The sequence below is a fragment of the Macrosteles quadrilineatus genome, unplaced genomic scaffold, assembly GCF_028750875.1.
Source record: "Macrosteles quadrilineatus isolate MER2022 unplaced genomic scaffold, UCM_ALF_1.0 Scaffold_1__1_contigs__length_201487025, whole genome shotgun sequence".
In the NCBI taxonomy this organism is placed as follows: Eukaryota; Metazoa; Arthropoda; class Insecta; order Hemiptera; family Cicadellidae; genus Macrosteles; species Macrosteles quadrilineatus.
This window is the reverse complement of record NW_026542594.1, coordinates 199704819-199727303: the sequence shown is the minus strand read 5'-3', so window position 1 is coordinate 199727303 and position 22485 is coordinate 199704819. Positions and strand designations below refer to the sequence as shown.

The 22485-nt window shown below is 36.1% G+C and overlaps 1 protein-coding gene across 1 annotated transcript in view; it reads left to right on the top strand.

Moving 5' to 3' along the window:
* Positions 1-16996, top strand: part of LOC128994164 (zinc finger protein 236-like) — a 41494-nt gene extending 24498 nt beyond the window's left edge. The window contains exons 21-31 of the mRNA XM_054418500.1: positions 722-847; positions 1783-1871; positions 2978-3083; positions 4220-4311; positions 7701-7815; positions 9012-9127; positions 11092-11344; positions 12440-12716; positions 13232-13380; positions 14051-14167; positions 16284-16996. Coding sequence (XP_054274475.1) covers positions 722-847; positions 1783-1871; positions 2978-3083; positions 4220-4311; positions 7701-7815; positions 9012-9127; positions 11092-11344; positions 12440-12716; positions 13232-13380; positions 14051-14167; positions 16284-16559 — 1716 coding nt within the window. The 3' untranslated portion in view covers positions 16560-16996. The remainder of the gene's footprint in view (positions 1-721; positions 848-1782; positions 1872-2977; positions 3084-4219; positions 4312-7700; positions 7816-9011; positions 9128-11091; positions 11345-12439; positions 12717-13231; positions 13381-14050; positions 14168-16283) is intronic.
* The last annotated feature ends 5489 nt before the right edge of the window (positions 16997-22485 follow it).

Here is a 22485-nt window from a genome sequence, read left to right as displayed (position 1 = left end):
GACAATTAACTGTAACAATAGCTGTCGTAATAATCGGCGGATATATTTCCTTACTGTCTGCGAAGCCCAAAAAGAAAAACGGATATTCCCCTACTGTCCGCTATGCACAAAATGCTAGCGGATTTATCCACCTAGTCCTGGAAGGGGTTAACGTGTTGTGTGTTTTTTGTAAATATTGACGAACTCAACAATGTTTCAAATTTCTTCAAGTTGTAACCTGATGATGGTGTATTTACATAAAAATGCGTTGTCGAGTATAGGGGCAGAAAAATTACTAGGGAGTAACGAACAGGTATTCTAACCTTTTTACAATACTATAAATTGGTGTAAAATACCTGCATTTATGCGATCAAAGTGTTGCGATATGGCTAACGGTTTCGACTCGTGTGGCAGTCATCCTCAGGCTAGTCAAAATGTCTAGTTGTTTCATGTGAAAGTCGTTAAATGATAGTAAATATTAATAAATAGGACAGCACATTCACACATTTTTAGACATTTATGACAGTAAAACAAAGATATGTACAAGCGATTGTCTATCGGATCTTACTATAGTTCTCGCCACCCTAACTTGAGGCAGCCCAAGGCCGCACTAGATATACGGCGTGCGGCCTTGGGCTGCCTCAAGTTAGGGTGGCGAGGACTATAAAAGATTTTTCCACAAATTGAATTATTGACTGGTTTAAAAAGCCTTAAAAAATATTTACATGTTATTTGTCACCAGGAGAGTATAAGAGAGATAGAAGAACGGCTGAACCAACAGCTGTACGGCACAGCTGACCTGAGCACACTAGATAAGGAAGTGGTTCTGTTTGACCAAGGCTTCGAGTTCCCCGGCATTACACTGCAGGTGGGTCACTTCAAACATTTTGTTAAATTGTTTGAGAAGTAATGAAAGTCTCCAAACTGGGGTCTACGTTAGAAGAGGTTGGTGACAGAAGAGGGAGGCCAGAAATCTCTTAACGTTTCTTAACGTTCGTAGGAGGTAAAATAAGGTATGGTAAGTGTAAGTGATAATATGCAATGGAAGGTGGTAAGTAGCAACTGTATGTATAACCAGTATGTGAATCGGTCGCCAATCTCACTTCAAGGCTATTCACTTAGAAAAAATTGCTTTTTTATTGTAAAAATATCAGATTTAAAATGCGTATTGTATAGGTCTATAATCAGATGAAACATGGGTGGTAGGTGTTATTTGTTTACAAGTTGATTTTTCTAAAACTGTGAGAATTTGTCTTTATGCGTGTAAACTAGCTGTTCTGAATTATATGCATTTACTGACTTCTCAATTCCTGTACGTAGGACGGGCCTACAGCTTGTTATTCCTTAAAACAAAAAAGTTAACTAAATTTGTAACATTTTACTGTGTTCATTTACATTTTTACTCATTTTAGGCTTCATTGCTGATACCACCCTCTTCCAACTTTTGTTGAACTCAGCGGTTTCCGTGACCATTTATAATATTTAGTTATTTCCATATTATGGAAATGCATTTTTTGTTTTTGCAAATCCGTATTATTAGCATATAATAATCTAAATGTTTAAACCATGGTTGAGACAACGTATATCAATAGTAGGAATAGGTAGAATGTATTTCTTCATTACCGGTAGTCTTACGGTCTACTGGCGACGCATTTTGTACCTGTACCTGTAACCGAGGGTAGACTCTCCCTGCCTAGGTCTGTGCCGAGTGCCGGTATTTAAGTTACTGCGTGATCAGTCCTGATGAGCTTAAAGAATTTACAGTTAACAATTTAGAATTTGCTAATATGGTTTTGTTTACAGGGTGAACAGTTAGAACTGGGCTTAGCATCTGGCAACCTTTACAACGCCAGCATAATCCAGACTACTCATAAAGATGCTAAGAGTTTCAGGTAAATATCTGCTTATACTACATTCGGCTTACTATAGGCAATAAGTTTTTGCTGTCAATAATGTCCTGAAAACATCAATCTTGCATCAATGTGCCATAAAAAAAATTCACAGAAGTTCAAGAGCGATAAAATCAGAAAGGAAGGATCCTCCTTGTCCTAATTGTACAAGTTGGACAATGTAATTTCAATGAACACTCTTAATAGCTTCAGTTTGTGCAAATTCCAAATCGCAAAACACTATTTATTGCTATGTAGTAGCCACTTAACAAACAAGTGTGTCGCAATTAATCAAGTAGCGAAGGCAAAACATAGCCATATCAAAATAAACTTGTAAACATACTCTTTATATTGTTGACATTAGTTGTTAAATGTGATAAAGAGTTATTTCGTTGCAAAAGTTGGTTTGAGTGACAGTGTGGTCGAATCGTCGACTGAATTGGATTGCTCTATAAACGTAACCAACATCACCACTTAGGAGATCAATATGACTGCCTTTTTTTCTAACAAACAGAATTAAGAAGGTTTTATCAATGAGGCCAACAAAATACAACATTTAGATTTTTTAACTTTTCTATTTTTTCTTATCTTATCTGATAGGCCAAGACCATAAAGCACTTCATCTGAAAATTCAAATTATTGCGCACCCCAGACAATTGTTTCCTTGATAGACCTTATAATTCAGACATCCGGTGAAAGCCTGTAGTCTTCCAATTAGTTCCTTTCGGGAAGATATCTTCCTCTCACCACATTGCCAAGAGTTGTCCTTCTAGCATCAGAGAGCTTGTCACAATCAAAGAGCAGGTTATCGGCTGTCCCCTCTGACCTATCACAATGCCTACAGATCGGTTCGCCATCAAATAAGCCCATCCGTTGTAAATGTTTCCAAGGGGTCCGTTGTAGTTTTGAAGTGCATTTCTTACAGTAACGTCGTCTGAACTGATGGTGAGAAAGAAATAAAGCTGATCATGTCTTCCTCCTATCAGCGATCCGGCTTAAACGTATTTGTCAAGGAAGTAATAAAATAATAGTGTTATTTCACCAACGGAAAAGCTAAGGTACATTCCTGTCTATTGCAAAAGTAACAGTGTTTCCTATCCATTCTGCAGTTGTGACGAGTGTGGAGCGCAGGTGAAGAGTAAACAAGATCTTGAGGCTCACCGTTTGTCTCATTTGTCCAACATTCAAACGGAGCCTAACAACATCGCCTTGAGGGTATGTATCACTGATTGTATCTCACTTTCGTTCTCCTAAATTTGTTGGGTAACCAATCAATTATGCTGGGGAGGATATTGTATTATGTTAAAGCATGCCGAATGTTATCTTAAATATTAAGGTGCGGGAATTCCAAAAATCAGGTTAGAATGGAAAAAATAGCCTACCTAATTTCACGACCAAGATAGTCTAGAAAGGAAATGACAGGATGGAAGGATTTTGCCGTAATCACAGAACATGAACACGATCAGTCTACTCGTATTATCTCTCTCAATAACCAAGCATGTATCCTAAAAATTTGAAGGCTATATTTTAGTAAAATTTTAACATCTTTTGTGTAGCCTACACCATTGTTAACGATGGGCCTACTTTTAAATCAAAAGACATGATTTAGCCCCTGAGCTGAATTGATGACTATAATATAATAATACAATTACCTCGTCACAGCTCTGAAGTTTCCCTATATTACGGCCTTTTCGGCATCAAAATGCCGTGTGTTTAAACTTTTGTTATCACTAGGTCTATACCTAGGCTCTCCAATATTATTTGTTTTGTTAATAGAACAAAATGTCTGTGAAACAAAGTTAAAAGGTACACTGCATTTCAAATGTCTTACCATAACCTTTTTTAAAGCTTAAATATGTCTTCAAGGTCAATTTTAGTGATTTCCTGGGTAAGGTGTCATTGCACTTAATCACCCAGCCACTCATAATCGTGGATAATAGGGAGATGCTGTACTGTCTTTATTATTTAACAAATAGATGTGTAAACTTTTTTGTGTTTTTTATTTCTAACCTTACATTTTAGGACACTAGGTTTTACCTTATAACTATTTTACACATTACTTCAGGTTAGTCCTGGAGGGTTTCGGCATTATCACATCGATAAGAGATATTGGCGATTGGCAGTAATTTAATTAAGGACCATTTTGTACTAAAACCACCTGCTTAGTGCTTTGTACTTGTATTCAATTTTATTTTTAATACCGTCTAAAGTTATTGTATCATTAGACTTATTTGTATCGTCCCAAAAATGAAGAGCTAAAATCATTTTCTGTCCTGAAGTCAAAATTGTTCACCAGATAAAAAACACATGATTTAGAAAATATCATTTGTAATGTATTAAAATGTTGACAGGATACAATAACAATCGAGCTAGACGACGATGTACCTCAAACAGATCTGGCAAGCATAGAACAGTCAACAGAGGAACAAGAGGTAGAGTTTCGGTAAGTGTTGACTCTGAAATATATCAGTGCTTTTTGTAACAAAACCATTTAATAATTTATATATTTTATTTCACCTATCAAACCATTCTAATATAGGTTACAAAGATAAAATATGTTACATATCTTGACACTTTCAATCTACTCTTTATCGCAAATCACGAGTTAGAAGCTTTAAAGCTCAAATTTCCAAATTAATTGTGATAACTGTAACATAACACATATTGTCATTGCAAATTGAGATAATTTTATCAAGGTCAATCATGAGTTAGCATAAGGGACACAGCGCCATAGACTGTTTTTTTTAATTTTCTGCAACGGACTTGGAAATATCCCCAAAAAATTTGTGGGCTTACTCGGTTGAAGTTGCCTTCAAATGTTCAAATGAACCACGTTTGTGGTAGTTTTAGTGAATATTTGGAAACAAATAAGCTTAAAAACGCTTGTATCAGTTTGAATACACCTACTGTTATTACGTTTAATCGCTTTAGTAATTCGGTTATTCTATGCATTCGTACTTACGATCGATGCACCGAATATTGACGTCGCAGCTTTCATTTACGTTATGCATGACATTGTATAGCGTTACTGTTTGTAGAACCTCCAATTTTTCTGCAGGAAATAAAGTTGTAAACTTTCTATAGAAATATTTTCTGAAAAAATGTCATTAACTTGTTATGTAGCATTTTATGCAGAAACTTATACAGGTTAAGTGCAAGACAGGACCATGTGGCCCTAAATTTGCCTGTAAAAAAATTATTTTTCATAAAACTGTTATTGTTATTTGGCAGGCTGGGCTTTCTGCAGCCCTTGCAGTTTTTCTGTGACACTTTCGCCGGTAGTTCTGGTTTGGGGCGATACAATAAACATACAATAAACAATAACTTTGGGCGATGTCTATTGTATCGCCTCAAAGCAGAACTACCGGTGACCGTGACTGCTAGGGCTGCAGAAAGCTCAGCCTGCCAGATAGCAATAACAGTTTTATGAACAATACTTATTTTTTAGGGATGGACGGGATTGAATTTTTACTTCGGGACGGGACGGGACGGGAATTTTATTTCCTTCCCGATTTTCGGGACGGGACGGGACGGGATTTTTTCTGTGCATAAAAAGAAAGTCTTGAGTATTGCAGTTACCAAAAAAAGACATACAAAATCAACTTTTACCGTTTGTGGTACTGATCTATAAAAACCAAAAAAATGGGTAACAATATACAGGTACCTATAGAAACTTGTGACTCACGGTCACGGTGCGATCGTCGGTATGACTCGCGGTCACGGGATGATCGTCGGTATGACTAGCGGTCACGGCATGATTGACAGTATGACTCACGGTCACGGCGCGATCGTCGGCATGACTCCGTGGTCACGGCGCGATCGTCGGCATGACTCCGCGGTCACGGCGCGATCGTCGGCATGACTCCGCGGTCACGGCGCGATCGTCGGCATGACTCCGCGGTCACGGCGCGATCGTCGGCATGACTCCGCGGTCACGGCGCGATCGTCGGCATGACTCCGCGGTCACGGCGCGATCGTCGGTGTGACTCGCGGTCACGGCATGATCGACAGTATGACTCACGGTCACGGCGGACTCCACGGTCACGGCGCGATCGTCGGTAGTACTCCACGGTCACGTCTTGATCGTCGGTATGACTCCGCGGTCACGGGGTGATCGCCGGTATGCCTCGCGGTCACGGCACGATCGTCGGCATGACTACGCGGTCACGGCGCGATCGTCGGTATGACTCGCGGTCACGGCGCGATCGTCGGTCCGATCGTTGGTGGGATTAACGGTGCGATCGTTGGTCCAATAATCACGGTCACAGCGCGATCTTCGTTATGACTCGCGGTTACGGGGTGATCGCCGGTATGACTCGCGTCACGGCGCGATCGTCGGTAGGACTCCACGGTCACGTCGTGATCGTCGGCATGACTCCGCGGTCACGGCGCGATCGTCGGCATGACTCCGCGGTCACGGCGCGATCGTCGGTATGACTCGCGGTCACGGCGCGATCGTCGGTATGACTCCACGGTCACGTCGTGATCGTCGGCATGACTCCGCGGTCACGGCGCGATCGTCGGCATGACTCCGCGGTCACGGCGCGATCGTCAGCATGACTCCGCGGTCACGGCGCGTTCGTCGGCATGACTCCGCGGTCACGGCGCGATCGTCGGCATGACTCCGCGGTCACGGCGCGTTCGTCGGCATGACTCTGCGGTCACGGCGCGATCGTCGGCATGACTCCGCGGTCACGGCGCGATCGTCGGTATGACTCGCGGTCACGGCGCGATCGTCGGTATGACTCGCGGTCACAACGCGATCGTCGGTCCGATCGTTGGTGGGATTAACGGTGCGATCGTTGGTCCAATAATCACGGTCACAGCGCGATCTTCGTTATGACTCGCGGTTACGGGGTGATCGCCGGTATGACTCGCGTCACGGCGCGATCGTCGGTAGGACTCCACGGTCACGTCGTGATCGTCGGCATGACTCCGCGGTCACGGCGCGATCGTCGGCATGACTCCGCGGTCACGGCGCGATCGTCGGTATGACTCGCGGTCACGGCGCGATCGTCGGTATGACTCGCGGTCACGGCGCGATCGTCGGTCCGATCGTTGGTGGGATTAACGGTGCGATCGTTGGTCCAATAATCACGGTCACAGCGCGATCTTCGTTATGACTCGCGGTCACGGGTTGATCGCCGGTATGACTCGCGTCACGGCGCGATCGTCGGTAGGACTCCACGGTCACGTCGTGATCGTCGGTATGACTCCGCGGTCACGGCGCGATCGTCGGTATGACTCGCGGTCACGACGCGATCGTCGGTATGACTCGCGGTCACGGCGCGATCGTCAGTATGACTCGCGGTCACGGCGCGATCGTCGAAATGACTTCGTCTCCTGCGTTCGCGGACCTATCGCTCGCAATAGCGGCGTCATCGGCACTCGCGAAGCGGCAAAATCGCCGACGATCGGACCAAATCCCGTCCCGAAAAATTCCCGAATCAAATGTAATCCCGTCCCGATAATCGGGAATATTTTTTTCCCGAAAAATTCCCGAAATTTCGGGACCCGTCCATCTCTATTATTTTTACAGGCAAATTTAGGGCCACATGGTTCTGTCTTACACTTAACCGGTATAAGTTTCTGCAAAAAAATGCTACATAACAAGTTAATAACATTTTTTTCAGAAAATATTTCTATAGAAAGTCTACAACTTTATTTTCTACAGAAAAATTGGAGGCTCTACAGAAAAACGGAGGTTCTGCAATCAGTACCTAACGCTGTTCGGCAGAATATCATACTTTGATAAATTACAGTATGACTTATGTATGAAGTTGTGCTTATGTTTAGTGTAAACCCAGTTTTGATATTGTCTGATGTTGACAGGTGTGACGTTTGCAACATGGTTGTGAGTGACGGAGAACAGCTGGCGAGTCACAGGGAGACTCACAGCTCTTGTGAGATCTGCGAGAAAACCTTCGCCACCCCAGCTCAATACAGGGTGAGCTCAAACGTACAATAGCTACAGGTGTCAGCAGTTGTAGTGAAAATCATAAATATTATACTGTACGAGGGGACCCGTGCAAGAATTGTGTATTTTAATAGATTTTGATTTTGAGGCAACAGGCAAAATGAATAATGCCCTTTTTCTTTTCAAAGGTTATGTTTGTTTGATACAAATGTAATATTATGTGAATAAAACCGCTAATTTACCTTTACAATAAATTTAATTTGTTTCTTTTAGATCTAGGCTAGAAAATGAAGCGAGATTTATCTACCTTACTCAGGTTTCAGTAAAAAAAGTAGCCTATTTAAAATCCAGTTTCGTAGACTCTTTCATTCTCTTTCACAACCTTACAGTTAGTTGTTGAAGTATGTTTTTCCACTAAAAAACACACAGCTGTTAACATTTGAAATAAAATTTAATTTGTTATAAAAAGTTGTTCTGTATTACCTAATCTTTGAGAGCAAACTCTTCACAAAATCAATCTCAAAGTTTTACCTTTTTTCAGCACTCTGTAATCGAAAATAGCCAATTTCCTTACAGCTGAGATCATCAAATATCTTAAATTACAATACACCAAAAACAAATAGTGATCAGGTGAATTTTCCTAACATAAACATAACTTTTGCTACATAAACCTTAACGTGAATTTTACACTAAAATTTATTGTACAGCCGTATTGTGTTTAGATTAGAAAAATTAATAAGCTAACGAAATATCAGATAATTTTTCATGATTTATGAAGTAGTTTTTTCATCGTAATAAAAAGTATCGTTCAATATCGTCACGAAAGTCCCATTTCGGGGCTCGAAATATACTATTGGTTACCATTTGTCACCCCGCTAGATCATAAGATTTGATTTTCAATCACAACTCAATAGTATAAATCGGTTAAGTAGGACGGGTAAAAAAGGGATGTAAAACAGAAAACCCCTATTGTATTTTTTTAAAGTTTTTAGATATGTTAAGATTGGCAGCTGAGTGAGCTAGTTAAAATCTCAGACAAACAAAATATACAATTCAAGGTGGGAGCATAGATATTGTTTGTAACAGGCATTTAAAAGTCTGCTGCCTCTCCATTAACCCAGATCTTTTGCCATCCCTGTATGGACAAAATTAAATTGAAATATATTTTAGCCTGTACAAACAAATAGTATGAAAAATGTTGACTACATTTGTAATTTTTCTTTCAGGCACATATCAAAAGCCATGGCCGGGAAAAAGAGTTTGCCTGTGGCCAGTGTGGTGCCACCTTCACCCAACTGTCTTCTCTGACTAGGCATATGTCGTTACACAACTCTGAAGATAGGTAAAGTAGACAATGGCTACACATCAGTGTGATAGTACTCCCACAAAAGTATCTTAGTTTGTATCATAGACTAACCAACAGAAGTCATCCCATTGTAAATTCTGAAGCTTGTTTTTTGTTTCTAGTTCATGTATGTCGACAATGTATTGGGACCCTTGTTGTTTTTAATCTATATTAACGACCTGCCTTTTAACATAAACTCAAAGCTTGTTCTATACGCAGATGACACAACAGCTATATTAAAATCAAACAGCCCTAAAAATTTGATAAACCAAACTTTTGAAGATTTAAACAAATGGTTCAGAGCAAATGGTCTGAGTCTAAATTGTTCTAAAACTCAAATTGTCAGGTTCAAAACTACTCATGACAGAGAAACCATCAAATTAAATATTAATTTTCAGGGGGAAATTATTAATGAAACGTCATCTACAAAATTTTTAGGTATTCAGGTACAAAACACTTTAAATTGGGATAAATACACATCAGTTTTAGCTAATAAACTAAATACAGTCTGTTTCCAGATGTCTGTCCTGCAGCATGTTACTGACCTCAGAACAAGGATGATTGTTTATTATGCTTTGTTTGTGTCAAACATGTTGTATGGAATAGAGTTCTGGGGCAGCTGCTCAAATGCCGAAACCATTTTCAAAATTCAAAAAAAGATCCTTAGTATTATGACATTTTCAAAGCCTAGGCAATCCTGTAAATTATTATTTAGAGAATTGAAAATATTAACACTTCCGTCTGTTTATATCCTGCAAACATTAATATTTATTAAAAAAAATCTTGAATATTTTATGAATGAAAACCATAACCATAATTATTTAACACGACATCAAAATGATTTACAACTGCCCATTCATAGACTTACCTCACTAGAAACCCTTCCACAATACCTAGGGAAAAAACTGTATAATAAACTGCCTGATAATATTAAATCATTAGAATCTTTTGAAAAATACAAAAAAGAAGTTACCAAATTGCTGCTTAATAAAGGGTATTACAAAGTTGATGATTTTTTAAATGATGTATATATTTGATTTCTTAGCATATTGTAATAGTTATTATAGTTTTATGTATTTTAATTGTCCATGACCATTTCACCTGTTTCCCAGCTATGCTGGATCTGTAAAACGTTATGTGAAAATAAATGATTGACTTGACTTGACTTGACAATGATCGTTAGTGTAGACGAAATTTTGTTTCTGTTATTTTAGGTTAATTTTCATGATTTTTGCTTTACATTTACGTTATTTTTTATGATTAGATCGTTTAATTTTGTATAGAGAGGTTTTAAATGACTGAAATAACAAGAAACAAATTGTTAACCAAACACGACCCCTACAGTGTAACGTACAGAACGAACAATAAAATTGGCTTTTGCTGTTCCATGAGGATGAGAAATCCTGAACACCTCCCGCATTGCATTGACATCATCATCGTCTCCCCCGATCATGGAAACATCTTTACATCTTGGAGTTCTTTCTTGTAGTTCAGTCCAGTGGTCTTGATCTACATGTGATTTATCTCTAGTTTCTTATCTATTACTACTCACACTGGACTGAACTACAGGTACTATGGAAGATGAATCCCCCCCCCCTATATTATACAGGGCTCTCGATTAGCTCCTTTAGGGGTAGTTTCTAGAGGATTTCTTTTTATCTTGAGGGTTATTTCTTATCTAAAGAGTAATTTTGGAGTCCTTGATATGAAATAGGGGACTTATTAGAGTGAATTTGAGAATTTAAGAGGTAAGTGGGTGTTACCTGGGTTGGTATCTACTCTGACTGCCCTTAGTTTGGTTGTATTACCCCTATAATAGTGTAGAAAGAACTCAAAAAGAATAATAGATGATCAAGTGGTATAGACTCAACTCACATGGTTTCGTAATCATAGCAAAACATCAAACAATATTTAATAAACAAGTAATGAAAATTACATAGAAATTTGTTTTGTTCCTACAGGCCCCTATTCATCTGCGCCGTCTGTGGCATAGTGTGTCGGAGTGAGTTGCACTTGAAGAGACACAGCACGTTGGTGCACAATATGGCGGAAGGTGTGCCGGCGCGACCACGGCGACGGCGCGGCGATGTCCGTCAACTCACGGAGGAGGAGGCCAGTAAACTGGTGGAATCCACCATCACAGAGGCCAGCTCCATGAGTGAACGTGTGCTGCTTTCCTCACTGAAAGAACGGGAGAGAATCAGTGACGTTAAGGTACCGTGTTGATAATGTTTTAGACATTTTAGAGGGGATTTGTTTGAAAAATAGGGAATAGAGGGCTAGTGGTGCGTTTAACAGGGTGTGGGGACATAATTTACGTAGTGATTCCTTGGGTCAAAATAAAGAGAAAATCAAGAATAACATTATTTCCAAAAGTACTTTGTTAACCAGATATCCGCCATTTTCTATTTTTTACATAAACATTTAGCTTCCGGTTTTTTCAACCGATCTTAATGAAACTTGACATGTATGTTAAGGTAGAAAAGACCCATTTTAGAAAATAACTTCATCTTGATTCCTCTTAAGATTTCAAAATGGCGGCCATATTAATATTTTAAGCTTAAATTACTCAAAAACGGCTAATTTTATGAAAAAGTGTCAAGTACACTTTTATTTAGAATTTTTAATTCCCTATCAAATGATACCAAGTGCAAAAAGATTCTAAATAAAAGTGTACTTGACACTTTTTCATAAAATTAGCCGTTTTTGAGAAATTTTATTTTGAAAAAATAAAATGGCGGCATTTTGAAAATATATATTGAATCAAGATGATTTTTTTTTCTAACATGGGTCTCATCTACCTTAACATACATACCAAGCTTCATAAAGATCGGTTTAAAAAATCCAAAGATAAAAATGTTAATGTTAAAAATACAAAATGGCAGATATTTGGATAACGAAGCGATTTTGGAAAAAATGTTATTCTATTTCTAGATTTTTTTCTCTATTTTGACCCAAGGAATCACTACGTAAATTATGTACCCACATTTTTTAACACTCTGTATAGGCCCTTACTATTTGATCTTTTGCTGGTTCATTTAGAAAAATATCATTTTGACCTTTTGTGTTATACGACTGCAACTGTAGTGTAGAATTTGGAAACCTTTACAGTCCAGGTGATATTTTAGTTTAGAGAGAATACTTGTGCATATTTTAGAATTTATTCCTCCACTGTAAGTTTGAAAGTTAAAAAATATTTTTTGTTTTTGTGTTTTTAAAATGTTACCAAAGTTCACATTCAATTTAATTAAATCTACATAACATATTACGTCCATATGACCTTACAACTTGAAGTTTTGAATTTAACAGGACCCGGAGTTGTATAAGAACGAACCGGTCCACCCGAACCAGTGCAAGTACTGTCCGAAGAGTTTCCGCAAACCGAGTGACCTGGTGAGACATCTACGGATACACACGGGAGAACGGCCTTACCAGTGCGACTACTGCTCTAAGTGTTTCACCGTCAAGTCCACGCTTGACTCCCACCTCAAGACTCACAATGTGCCGAAGAGATGTGTTTGTCACATGTGCGGGTACTTCTTCGCCACCAAGGGCTCATTGAAGGTCCACATGAGGTTACATACAGGTATTTGGCAAAAAAACATTGCATTGCAAACATTGAATGTATAGATTTTTGTGATATCAATTAATGTCATTTAAACATTCCTTCATAGCTCTTCTTTAATGCTTTTTTCTTTATAGCTACTTTACTGTTTCTTTATACATAAGCATGGAATTTTGTTTGAGATTCTTAGAACATAGATTGCTGGCACTCATGAAATTGTGGATAGAGTACAGAAAATTGGAAATTTGACCTTACTTGGGATCAAACCATCAACGATGATATTGTTGATTACCGACGTAAACATAATTTTATAGGTTAGTCTTTTCTCAGAAGCCAGCCTAGCCGGTCATCGCCTTACTCACGTCGGCTGGGAATAGAATTTTGAAATTTATGCTCATTCTACTGCTCAACTCTGTTTACCAACTCGACCGAGTGTAATGTGAATTGTGAACAGAGTGTTTGCCTAGCTGAGTACTGTGAATTTAGGTTTAATTCCCTTTCTTACTCAGTATCTTAAAACTGTTTTGGTTGGATAGGTTCTCGTCCGTTCCGGTGTCCGGTGTGTAACCAGAGGTTCCGCACGTCTGGTCACCGCAAGGCACATCTGATGCTGCACATCAGGGAGGCACAGCCCCAGCTGGTAAACATTACAACAGACAACCCACCTGCACAAGACACCAACGTGGTGAGTCTAAACAGCTGTTGGTAGAGCAATCCCGCAACCCTCTAAGCCTGAGATAGTGTGTAAACCGTATTAGTTCTGATGTAAGGGGCCTAGAATGTTAAAGAAGAAAAGTTAAGAAAGAAAACAGTATCTGCAATCCAACACATACTTCTTTATGATTAGCTTGTCAACAACCTTTCTTATTGGTTAACGGTGGGAGTAATTATGATATTTTATGGGGAAATCACAAAGGCTGCAATAAGTTTTGTACCCAAATGTTTACAGAAATAGTGGTTGTATAGCTAGGTTAAGAGTTTAAAGGGCTATAACATACTAAATTAAATTATAGTAGTAAATAAAGTACAACTGAGCACCCTGAATATTATATTTTTAGTAGACATTACATGTTTTGGACATAAAAATAAAATATAATATTCATGGTGCTCATTTGTACTTTATTACAACTATAATTTAATATATCAGCAGCCCTATTACGTGAACACCTAAACATACTAAATATTGATAAAACTAGTTCAAGCAGTTTACCGATAGCGCTTTAGTACATGATGGCGAGGCGTGGTGTTGGACTTTGCCCTAGACACGATGCAAGTGTACCATGGCACGTATCCTCTGTTCCTTACTTCTCCGTGCAGTTACCAAGCAAAAGTAATGGTACTTTGTTGTGTTTCAGATGCAAATACAGCTGATGCAGTACCAGTGTTCCGTGTGTGATAAATGGTTCAGTAAACAAACAAACCTGGTGAGACACATGCGAGTGCATACGGGAGAGAAGCCTTTCAACTGCAAGGTGAGTGATTCGTTTGAACCAGAAACGAGTAGCTTTTACCATCGACTGGATTAACCCAGATTTCCAGATTATTTGTCGCTGCAGCGACACATAACACACTTTGTGTAGTGTTTTGTGTCGCTGCAGCCACTCACAAACACTGTTTACGGCGAAGGCTCTATGACTGACAAAATCGGATTGAACTGGATCGAGTTAGGCATCGTTTTATTTGACAGATTCAGAGCTTTCTCCGGAGGTCTGTCTCTAAGCGCTTTTCATTTTGGTTCCGAAAATATTGTAGCAGACAGCTGACGTGCGTATTTGTAAACAGCTTGGTTAACCTCGGACCGATGACTGATGTGTTTTATTACGTTTATCATTGTTTTAGTGTTAAAAATCAAAAGTAGTGATATACGTGGTGCATTATAAGAAGATTTAAGTGATTTTGAAGGGCTGGTTGATGATCCTGAAGAAGTAGGTAGTGATATTGATGTAAATTATCAGCCAGATTCCTAGCTATGGTTAGGCTATGCATTCTTAGCTAAACGCTATGTACTGAAATCTGTTTTTTGCCCATAACTTATTTATTTGCAAATCTACTTCCTTATATTATTATATATTTGTAATCCTCATAAAATTCAGAACAAAGTGGCTATTATCAAATATTTATAGGCCTATAATTTATACAATTTCATTGAGCGCAAACTTATTTTATTTTGAAAATTTTCCAAAATATTTTTTTTACCTAAAAAATTTTTTTGAAACAAATGTTCCTTATGTTTTATGTATAATATTGAAGCCCATGATTTTCCAAACAAAATGGTATATAGAACAGTATAATTAACATTGTTTTCAAGCTTCTCAGATCCGTTTTAATAAAACCTTGCAAATGAGCAAAAAATAGGCATACATTAAGGCCAAAATAAGGGACACTCGTAGGGTTAAAGTAGACATCCCATTTATATGGGCAAGCTGTTGCTGATTTCTTTAGTAAAAATAGTTTTGTAAGTCAGTAACAGAATGCGTGTTTAAAATTTTATTTTCTACCTTATTGTTTGTTGCTGACATAGATGATGGTTGCTATAGCTCACCTGCAAAAAAACTTTTAATTTAATGACTGTAGCTTGCCCCGTAGTCGAAAACTCAACCAAAAGTATGTATTGTTCTAACTTCTCTATATTCACCCCACGTTGTAAATAAAACATGTGATTGGAATTTCTTACATTTGTTTTGATTTTCTGTTTATATTTTGTTATTTCGTCATCAACATGGCAACCCATAAGGTCCATGTTAATTTTTTTTTTAATTTTAAATACATTTTGTGTGCTTATTTTTGAGCATATTTTAATTTATAAAGTGATTCTGCACATATACAGGCAAATATCTTTAACACGGTATGCGTAAATTTTTCCTGCGATGCACAGGTGCTAAAAAAAGGTGTTGAATAAACATGCTTGTCTATTATATAGAATTAGCCCCAGGTTAAATCTCCTTAAGAAAAGTTGAATTTCCATTTTTGACCCAATTAACATAAATATTCTCAAAATACAAATAATACCTGCACATATAGGACCGATAACCTTTATTTTGGTAAAATCCAATAGAAATAACCTTTCTTTTGGTAAAACCCAAAAGAAATTAAAATTTTCATTCATTTTTTGTACTTATTTTTTAGCCTATTTTAATTTATAAAGGGATTATGCACATCTACAGTAAAATATCTTTTATTTGGTACCAACTGCATGTAATTTGGTCCAGTAGTATGGTCAGGCTGGCTGTCATAAGTTTTGCAAAAGTTTTTTAATATACAAGATTGAAGGTATTATTAATCTTACAAGTTACAATATTGTAGTATTGGCTCGGTCGGTAAATTGTTACTTTAAATTAACCACTTTAGAATTTGGTTGCACTTATTTAATAAAAAACGTTTTAGTTGGTTTGTAATTGGGTATTACTTTAAAAAAATTTCTTCAACGGCCACATTATTTTTAAACTGCAAGTAGTAAGTCCATTTTTTTCAACCTCAAAATTTGACAAGTCTAACTACCTGATCGCACTACATTGTCAAAGATGTAGTCAAAGTGTCAAAGAAATCGAACTGTAATTGATAGCTTTGTTTTTCTATTTATTCGTACAGGAGTGCAGCCGCAGTTTCTCCCAGAAGAACTCGCTGGACAAGCACACTACCACCGTTCACTCCGGTGAGAAGCAATGGTCGTGTAGCGAGTGTCCTAAAAAGTTCTCTCAGAAGGGCAACCTAGAGACTCACATCAAGAGGTACCATGCCCCTGCTACCACCTCCGTCAACGCCACCACCAACACCACCTCAAATTTTATAGACCTCAGCGAAGAGAGGTTCCCCGTGGACCTGGAGAAGGTGGTCAACGACCTGTTTCATACTACCGAGTTATAGTATTAGATATCGGAAACATTCTGAAGTGAATGTAACTAATTAAAAATTGTGGTATATATTGAGTTTTGATATAAATTTGTACAGTCTCTTATTAATCGGACACTTTGTAGTCCAAGGTACTCGGTTGTCAGATTTAATCCGGCAATATTGGAAAAGACGAGCCTGCCGTGACATAAATACAAATCAAATCAAATAAATGGTCCCACACAAGCGAAGCCAACGAGTTAACAAGTCCATGGTCTTTGAACCGAATTAACACCATTATAGAGATCTACATACAAATAAATTTAAAACAATAAAGGGTGAAAACAATAACACTAGGAAGCCTGATCTGAAGGATCTGATAACTTAAACCTTATAAGAATAACTAATTAAAAAATTAAGAAAATAAAATTAAGAAAGAATTTGACAATAATGTCAAAAATACAGCCCTCCAACTTGACTTTTTCTTCTTACTTGGTTATTATTGTTCTTATTGTTGGTTCTTTGTTTTTACAAACCAAAATGAATAGTATCATACCATACTAGTTATCATTGAATATTTTTAATTATGTTTTTACTCCATTAGCATGTTTAAACCATTTTTGCGTGGGAGTACAAACCCTGGTCTTGTTACTAAGTCAAATTTTCTCAGAGAGCATCATCAAATGATCAAGACAAATGGGTATCAAACACATTACAAAATAATAATCATATTTAATAATGATCAAACACATTAAGAATATCCGATGTTGATTATTTGTAATTTTCGGTAATCCAATGGGACTGGAAAATATTAATCTATTTAATATTGATCAATTACATGAAGAAAATCCAATCTTTTTAAATCAGGAATTTTCAATAACAACAGCCTCGATCAGATTATGAGGGACAAACGTTTGATATTTATATTTTATGTAAAAAAACATGTTTTTATGTAAGGCTTGGTACAATTTTTTAAGCACGTGTTGTGTAAAAATTGTGTTGTTTTTACAATCACTTTAAATCATTATCCTAATTTAGTTTTGTTTACTTTGTATGATCAGCTACTTAATTTTTTGATACATTGTGTGATGGTTAAGTTTAAGTTAATATGTTGTTAGGATTTGTTGATTTTTTATTGATTTCTAATTATTTTAGTTTTTAGGAATTACTCTCTGTGTCAGGAAAAAATAAGTTGATTATTTAATAAAGTTCAATTAAATTTATGTATTTAATCAATTAAACTTATATTTATTTAATCAATTTCAATCAATTTTATTTATTTCATAAATTTCAATCAATTTTATTTATTAAATTGATTTAAATCAATTTGAGATCAAATCAATCTTTATTGTTACAAGTAATAAAACAGCATTACAATTTATAAATAGAAAAATTGTCCTAAAAATGGGATTCTGTTTTACCTGTGCGTAAAAGAATTAAAAAAAATTGTTATGCTTATTTTTAGAAACAATAGTTAAACACATACCTTACATAATTTATTCTTTCCTACAAGATTGTTCAATATTATGCACAAATAAAGCTTGACAAAATATTATTATTTTATCACCACTAGAATTTATAATCATTTCTAAACGATGTTATTACTATATATATTATTGGTTTTGAAGTGTTTTCAGTTCTTATAGCAATCAAGCTTAGAAATACAACCTTAGTTTATATTATTCAGGCAATTAAATTTAATTTAACTAGAGGTACTTACTAATTAAATGGGAGGTATGGTATTAAAATAGGGTAAAGTATGTTTTTAAAGCCAAATATTCATTATTCATTACTACTTAAATGATTTGTTTAATCCAAAAACTTATTCTGACAAATAATATTTTAAAGTGCATAGTTGATTTTTTTTCTTTAAGTTTTGATATTTAGGAAAATTAAACTAAATTTAACAAATTCTAGCCTTTACGGTGATTCCATTATTTTAAATATTGCAAATAAATCTAAAAATTTACCTACCTAGTTTTCATTCACTTCAGAAAATATATTGTCTGAGATATTGATAAGACATTGTATATTTTATTTAATTTGTAAATAATAAATTAGTAACAGTTGCTTCCTTTGTAAACTGTAGTAAATTTTGTCTATTTTTATAAATAGTTTCTAGTCAAGAATTTGGTTTCCTGCATATTATATACAATATAATGTATAATGTAAATAAATTAAGTGATATTTTCTATGGTATTTACTTGTGTATATTTCAAAACCATCTAACTTTTGGTTACTTTCCTATTTATTTGAATATTCATAATGAATAATTGCAAATAAATACTTGTTTCATACCGTCGGTGAAGAAACAATACCGCCTAGGCCTATCTGACATTTTTTTCGAAATCAAGGTTTTGGTATCGTAGCAACCGCTGCATCATTGTCCAACGAATGGTGGACGTAGTTCGCCAAAAATCCAACAGATGGTGTTGTTATAGCGTTTGTTCTGATGCCGCCCAACTGATTCCAGTTAAAAATACCGCCTAACTGCTTTAGTAGCCTATACAACTGCATGGGAATTTGTCACGCCGAGGTAAGCACTAGTATTATACTTCACTTAATTCCTTTTACATTTTATTGATCATAATGGGTTTATTAGAATATTATTAAATACATTAATTAGAATCACATTTTCAATAAGTTAAACAGTATTCAATTATAAAACATATTAATAGCAGCTGTTTGAAATAATGCTGCAGATAGGCGGTATTAGCTCTGAAAATATCAGTCAAATAAATGGTAGATAAGCGGTATTACAATTAACTAAAATACATTCACATTGATTTCATATTCGTTTTATTCGTCTTTTTTTACAATAATAGTAATAGAAATGGACTAATAAGTCCATATATTATTTTGTGGAAACGTAATATTTATGAATGTTTTTATTTACTTTTAATATAACAATTTCTTTCCAGGCACAATGGATTCTGAAATTGACGAAGACCTTGAATTCAGCCAAACAATCTCTGAAGAGGGAAATGGACTTTTATTTACAGAGGATGAAATTTTTAAGGAACTAGAGAAATCTAGAATAGACTTAGAGATAGGAGTCTCAGCCAAACGTAGTTCAAAAATTCCAAATGTCTCTACTTTTACTGATGGTAATTTGAATGAATTTTTACATCACTAAAATAGCTAAAATGATAGCAATACTTAGTAGTAACAAAAAGTTATGAATAAATAATTTATCAAATTAATTCATTGAAAATACTTAGCGATGTTTTTATAATTTTAATTTGTAACTTTTAAATTTCAGGTAGTGTTAAGTCTACAAAAAACAACGAGCTAATCCAAGAAATGAATGTAGAAATACCAGATCAAATAGATCACAGCTCTGTTCCAATTACAGTTCAAACCCATTTAAGCAATATAAACGAATCACATGAAGTACAAGAGGACAACAATATTATGTTTCCTGTAATACCAATAGACAATGATGCCAACATTCAGATTCCTGTATCAGGTAAATATTATTTTCACTTTACTTACGATTCACGAAATAGCCGGTAAATACTCATAATATCCTCATTATTAAATTTTGCGCAATTTTAACTACAGTATACGGGTTCTTGTTTCGTTTACCAGTTATGAAAGTTTAGCTATTGAAGGCTTTAATTGAGGAAATTAATATTGTCACCAGCATACAATTCCACTTTCAGGCAGATTTTATCTTCATCACACTGTGGTCGGTGGTTAACTTTTTTGTTGGAAATAGGCTTATGGGATCTTAATAGTTTTTATTTATTTTAGGTGAACCACTCATTGAAGAGGCTGCTGTTGATGAAATCGATATTATGAACCTCCCTTTTGATATCATTGAAAACGAAAGTAATACTGTGACAACAATTGAATACATATTTGAAGGCACAAATCTAACCGAGGAAAGAATGGATGATCCGGATTTCATGATTGAAATGGTGTCTAATGAGACATCTAACACTCAAGAACAGATAAATTCCGATTCAGAAGAAAACATAGTGTTGCCTGAAAAGAAAAGGAAGAAGAATAACTCATGTTCCTGGCAGAAAAACGTCAGTAAAAAAAATGAGAATGGAGGGTAAGAAGTATTTAGGTTATAGGAGAGATAAAAATGGAAGAGTGTTCCATGATACCCCTAAAGAAGGAAGGACGATGGGAGTCACTTGTTCATCTAATTTATGCAAAAAATCAAAAGTTAGATTCTGCCAGAGCATTGACAAAGAGCAAAGACTCAAGATATTTGATAATTTTTGAATCAGCATGAACTGGGACCAGAGAAAGGTGTATCTATCAAATATGGTAGAAAAATCTACTGTAAAAAGGAGAACTAAAGTAAATAAAGAAGAAGAAGAACACACAAATGAAGACGAAGAAAATGAGAATGATGGTCGTTCTATGGTCGGATGGTTGCGGCTATCAAAATAGAAATGCTATCTATTCTAACGCGCTTCTTCATTTAGCCAGTGAAATGAATGTGGAAATTGAGCAAAAGTTTCTCATCAAAGGACATACTCAAATGGAGTGTGACTTCGTGCATAGCAATATTGAATACTGTCTCAAAAATAAGGAAATACATCTACCAAGTCAGTATCATGCAGCAACGAAAGAAGCGCGATTGAAGCCAACTCCATATGAATCACATTACCTGAACTACTCTTTTTTTCAAAAACTTTTCAGTAAAAAGTTCAATGGCATATGAATCGATTCGACCAGGGAATAAGGTGGGAGAACCAACAGTTCATGATATCCGAGCAATACTGTACAAACCGAACGGGAAAATTGGAGTAAAGCTCGACTTTAATCAAGCATACGAAGATCTACCAAGACGACCAAAGAAGATTGATTCTGGAAGAGAGTTCCAGCGTTTGTACCAACCTACCTATTTCCCTATATACCTATTTCAAAACGGAAATGGAAAGATCTGCAAGACCTTAAACACGTGTTACCTCAAGATTGCCATCCCTTTTATGACAATATTTCTTTTAAGAATGATTAATTCCATCATTACTATTACTCTGTCGCTAGTTGTCGACTTTTATTAATTAGGAAACTACTAATTTCTCCTAAAAGAGGGAAGTGTGTAGAAAACTGACTACATGGACACAGAAGTAACTTAATTGGATTTTAAACCCTCAGATGTATAGGGACATTTATTTTAGACTGAGGTCATGAAAGACTTAGACACGTTAAAGACTGGCATTGAAGACTGAAAAAGAACATTCTTGTTACTATTATTCTAATTGAACTTTTAAATTATTTTATACTTTTTATTGTGTAGAACTGCCGTATTCTAAGACATTTTTCATTATAACATTTTTGTAAATATGTGTTGTTTTACTCACCACTACTATCACTTAAATATTAAAAGAAAATTAATTTACTATTAAGTTTCTCTTAAAATGCATTGGTCACTTTACCGCCCAACAGACCATTTAAACAAAATACATGAATGCAATACCGCCTAACTGAAAATAGGAATACAGCCTATCTACAAAACCGAAATCTCAACCCATTAATACCGCCTAAGTACTACAGTAAATATAAATAGTTAAAGTAATTTAGTATTTAGACGAAGTTTGATCTAGACATTAGTTTTGAAACATTAATATGTAGTTTTGTATATTATATTCTATGGATATTTTTCAAAACAGTTTTTCTCCTGTTCTGTAAAGTTGAGGATTTGTCATCTGTAAGGCGGTATTGTTTCTTCACACTTAATATTGGTTTTTATTTTGCAAACCTACTTTTAGTTAGTAATTTTTCATGTAGACCCAATATTTTTAATTTTTTTTACTGAATCTAAAGTGTTAATAAATTCTGTGTAAAGCTATGTTTCTTTAGCAATCAGAAGGTTGATCCTGAAAAAAATCAGTAGCCTTTTTTTATGGTCCATAACTGGACTCAGGATGTTCTTGACCATTGGGGTTTTAGATAAAGAATCCTGGTTTTAGAAACAGCTGATCTGAGTTAGTAACAA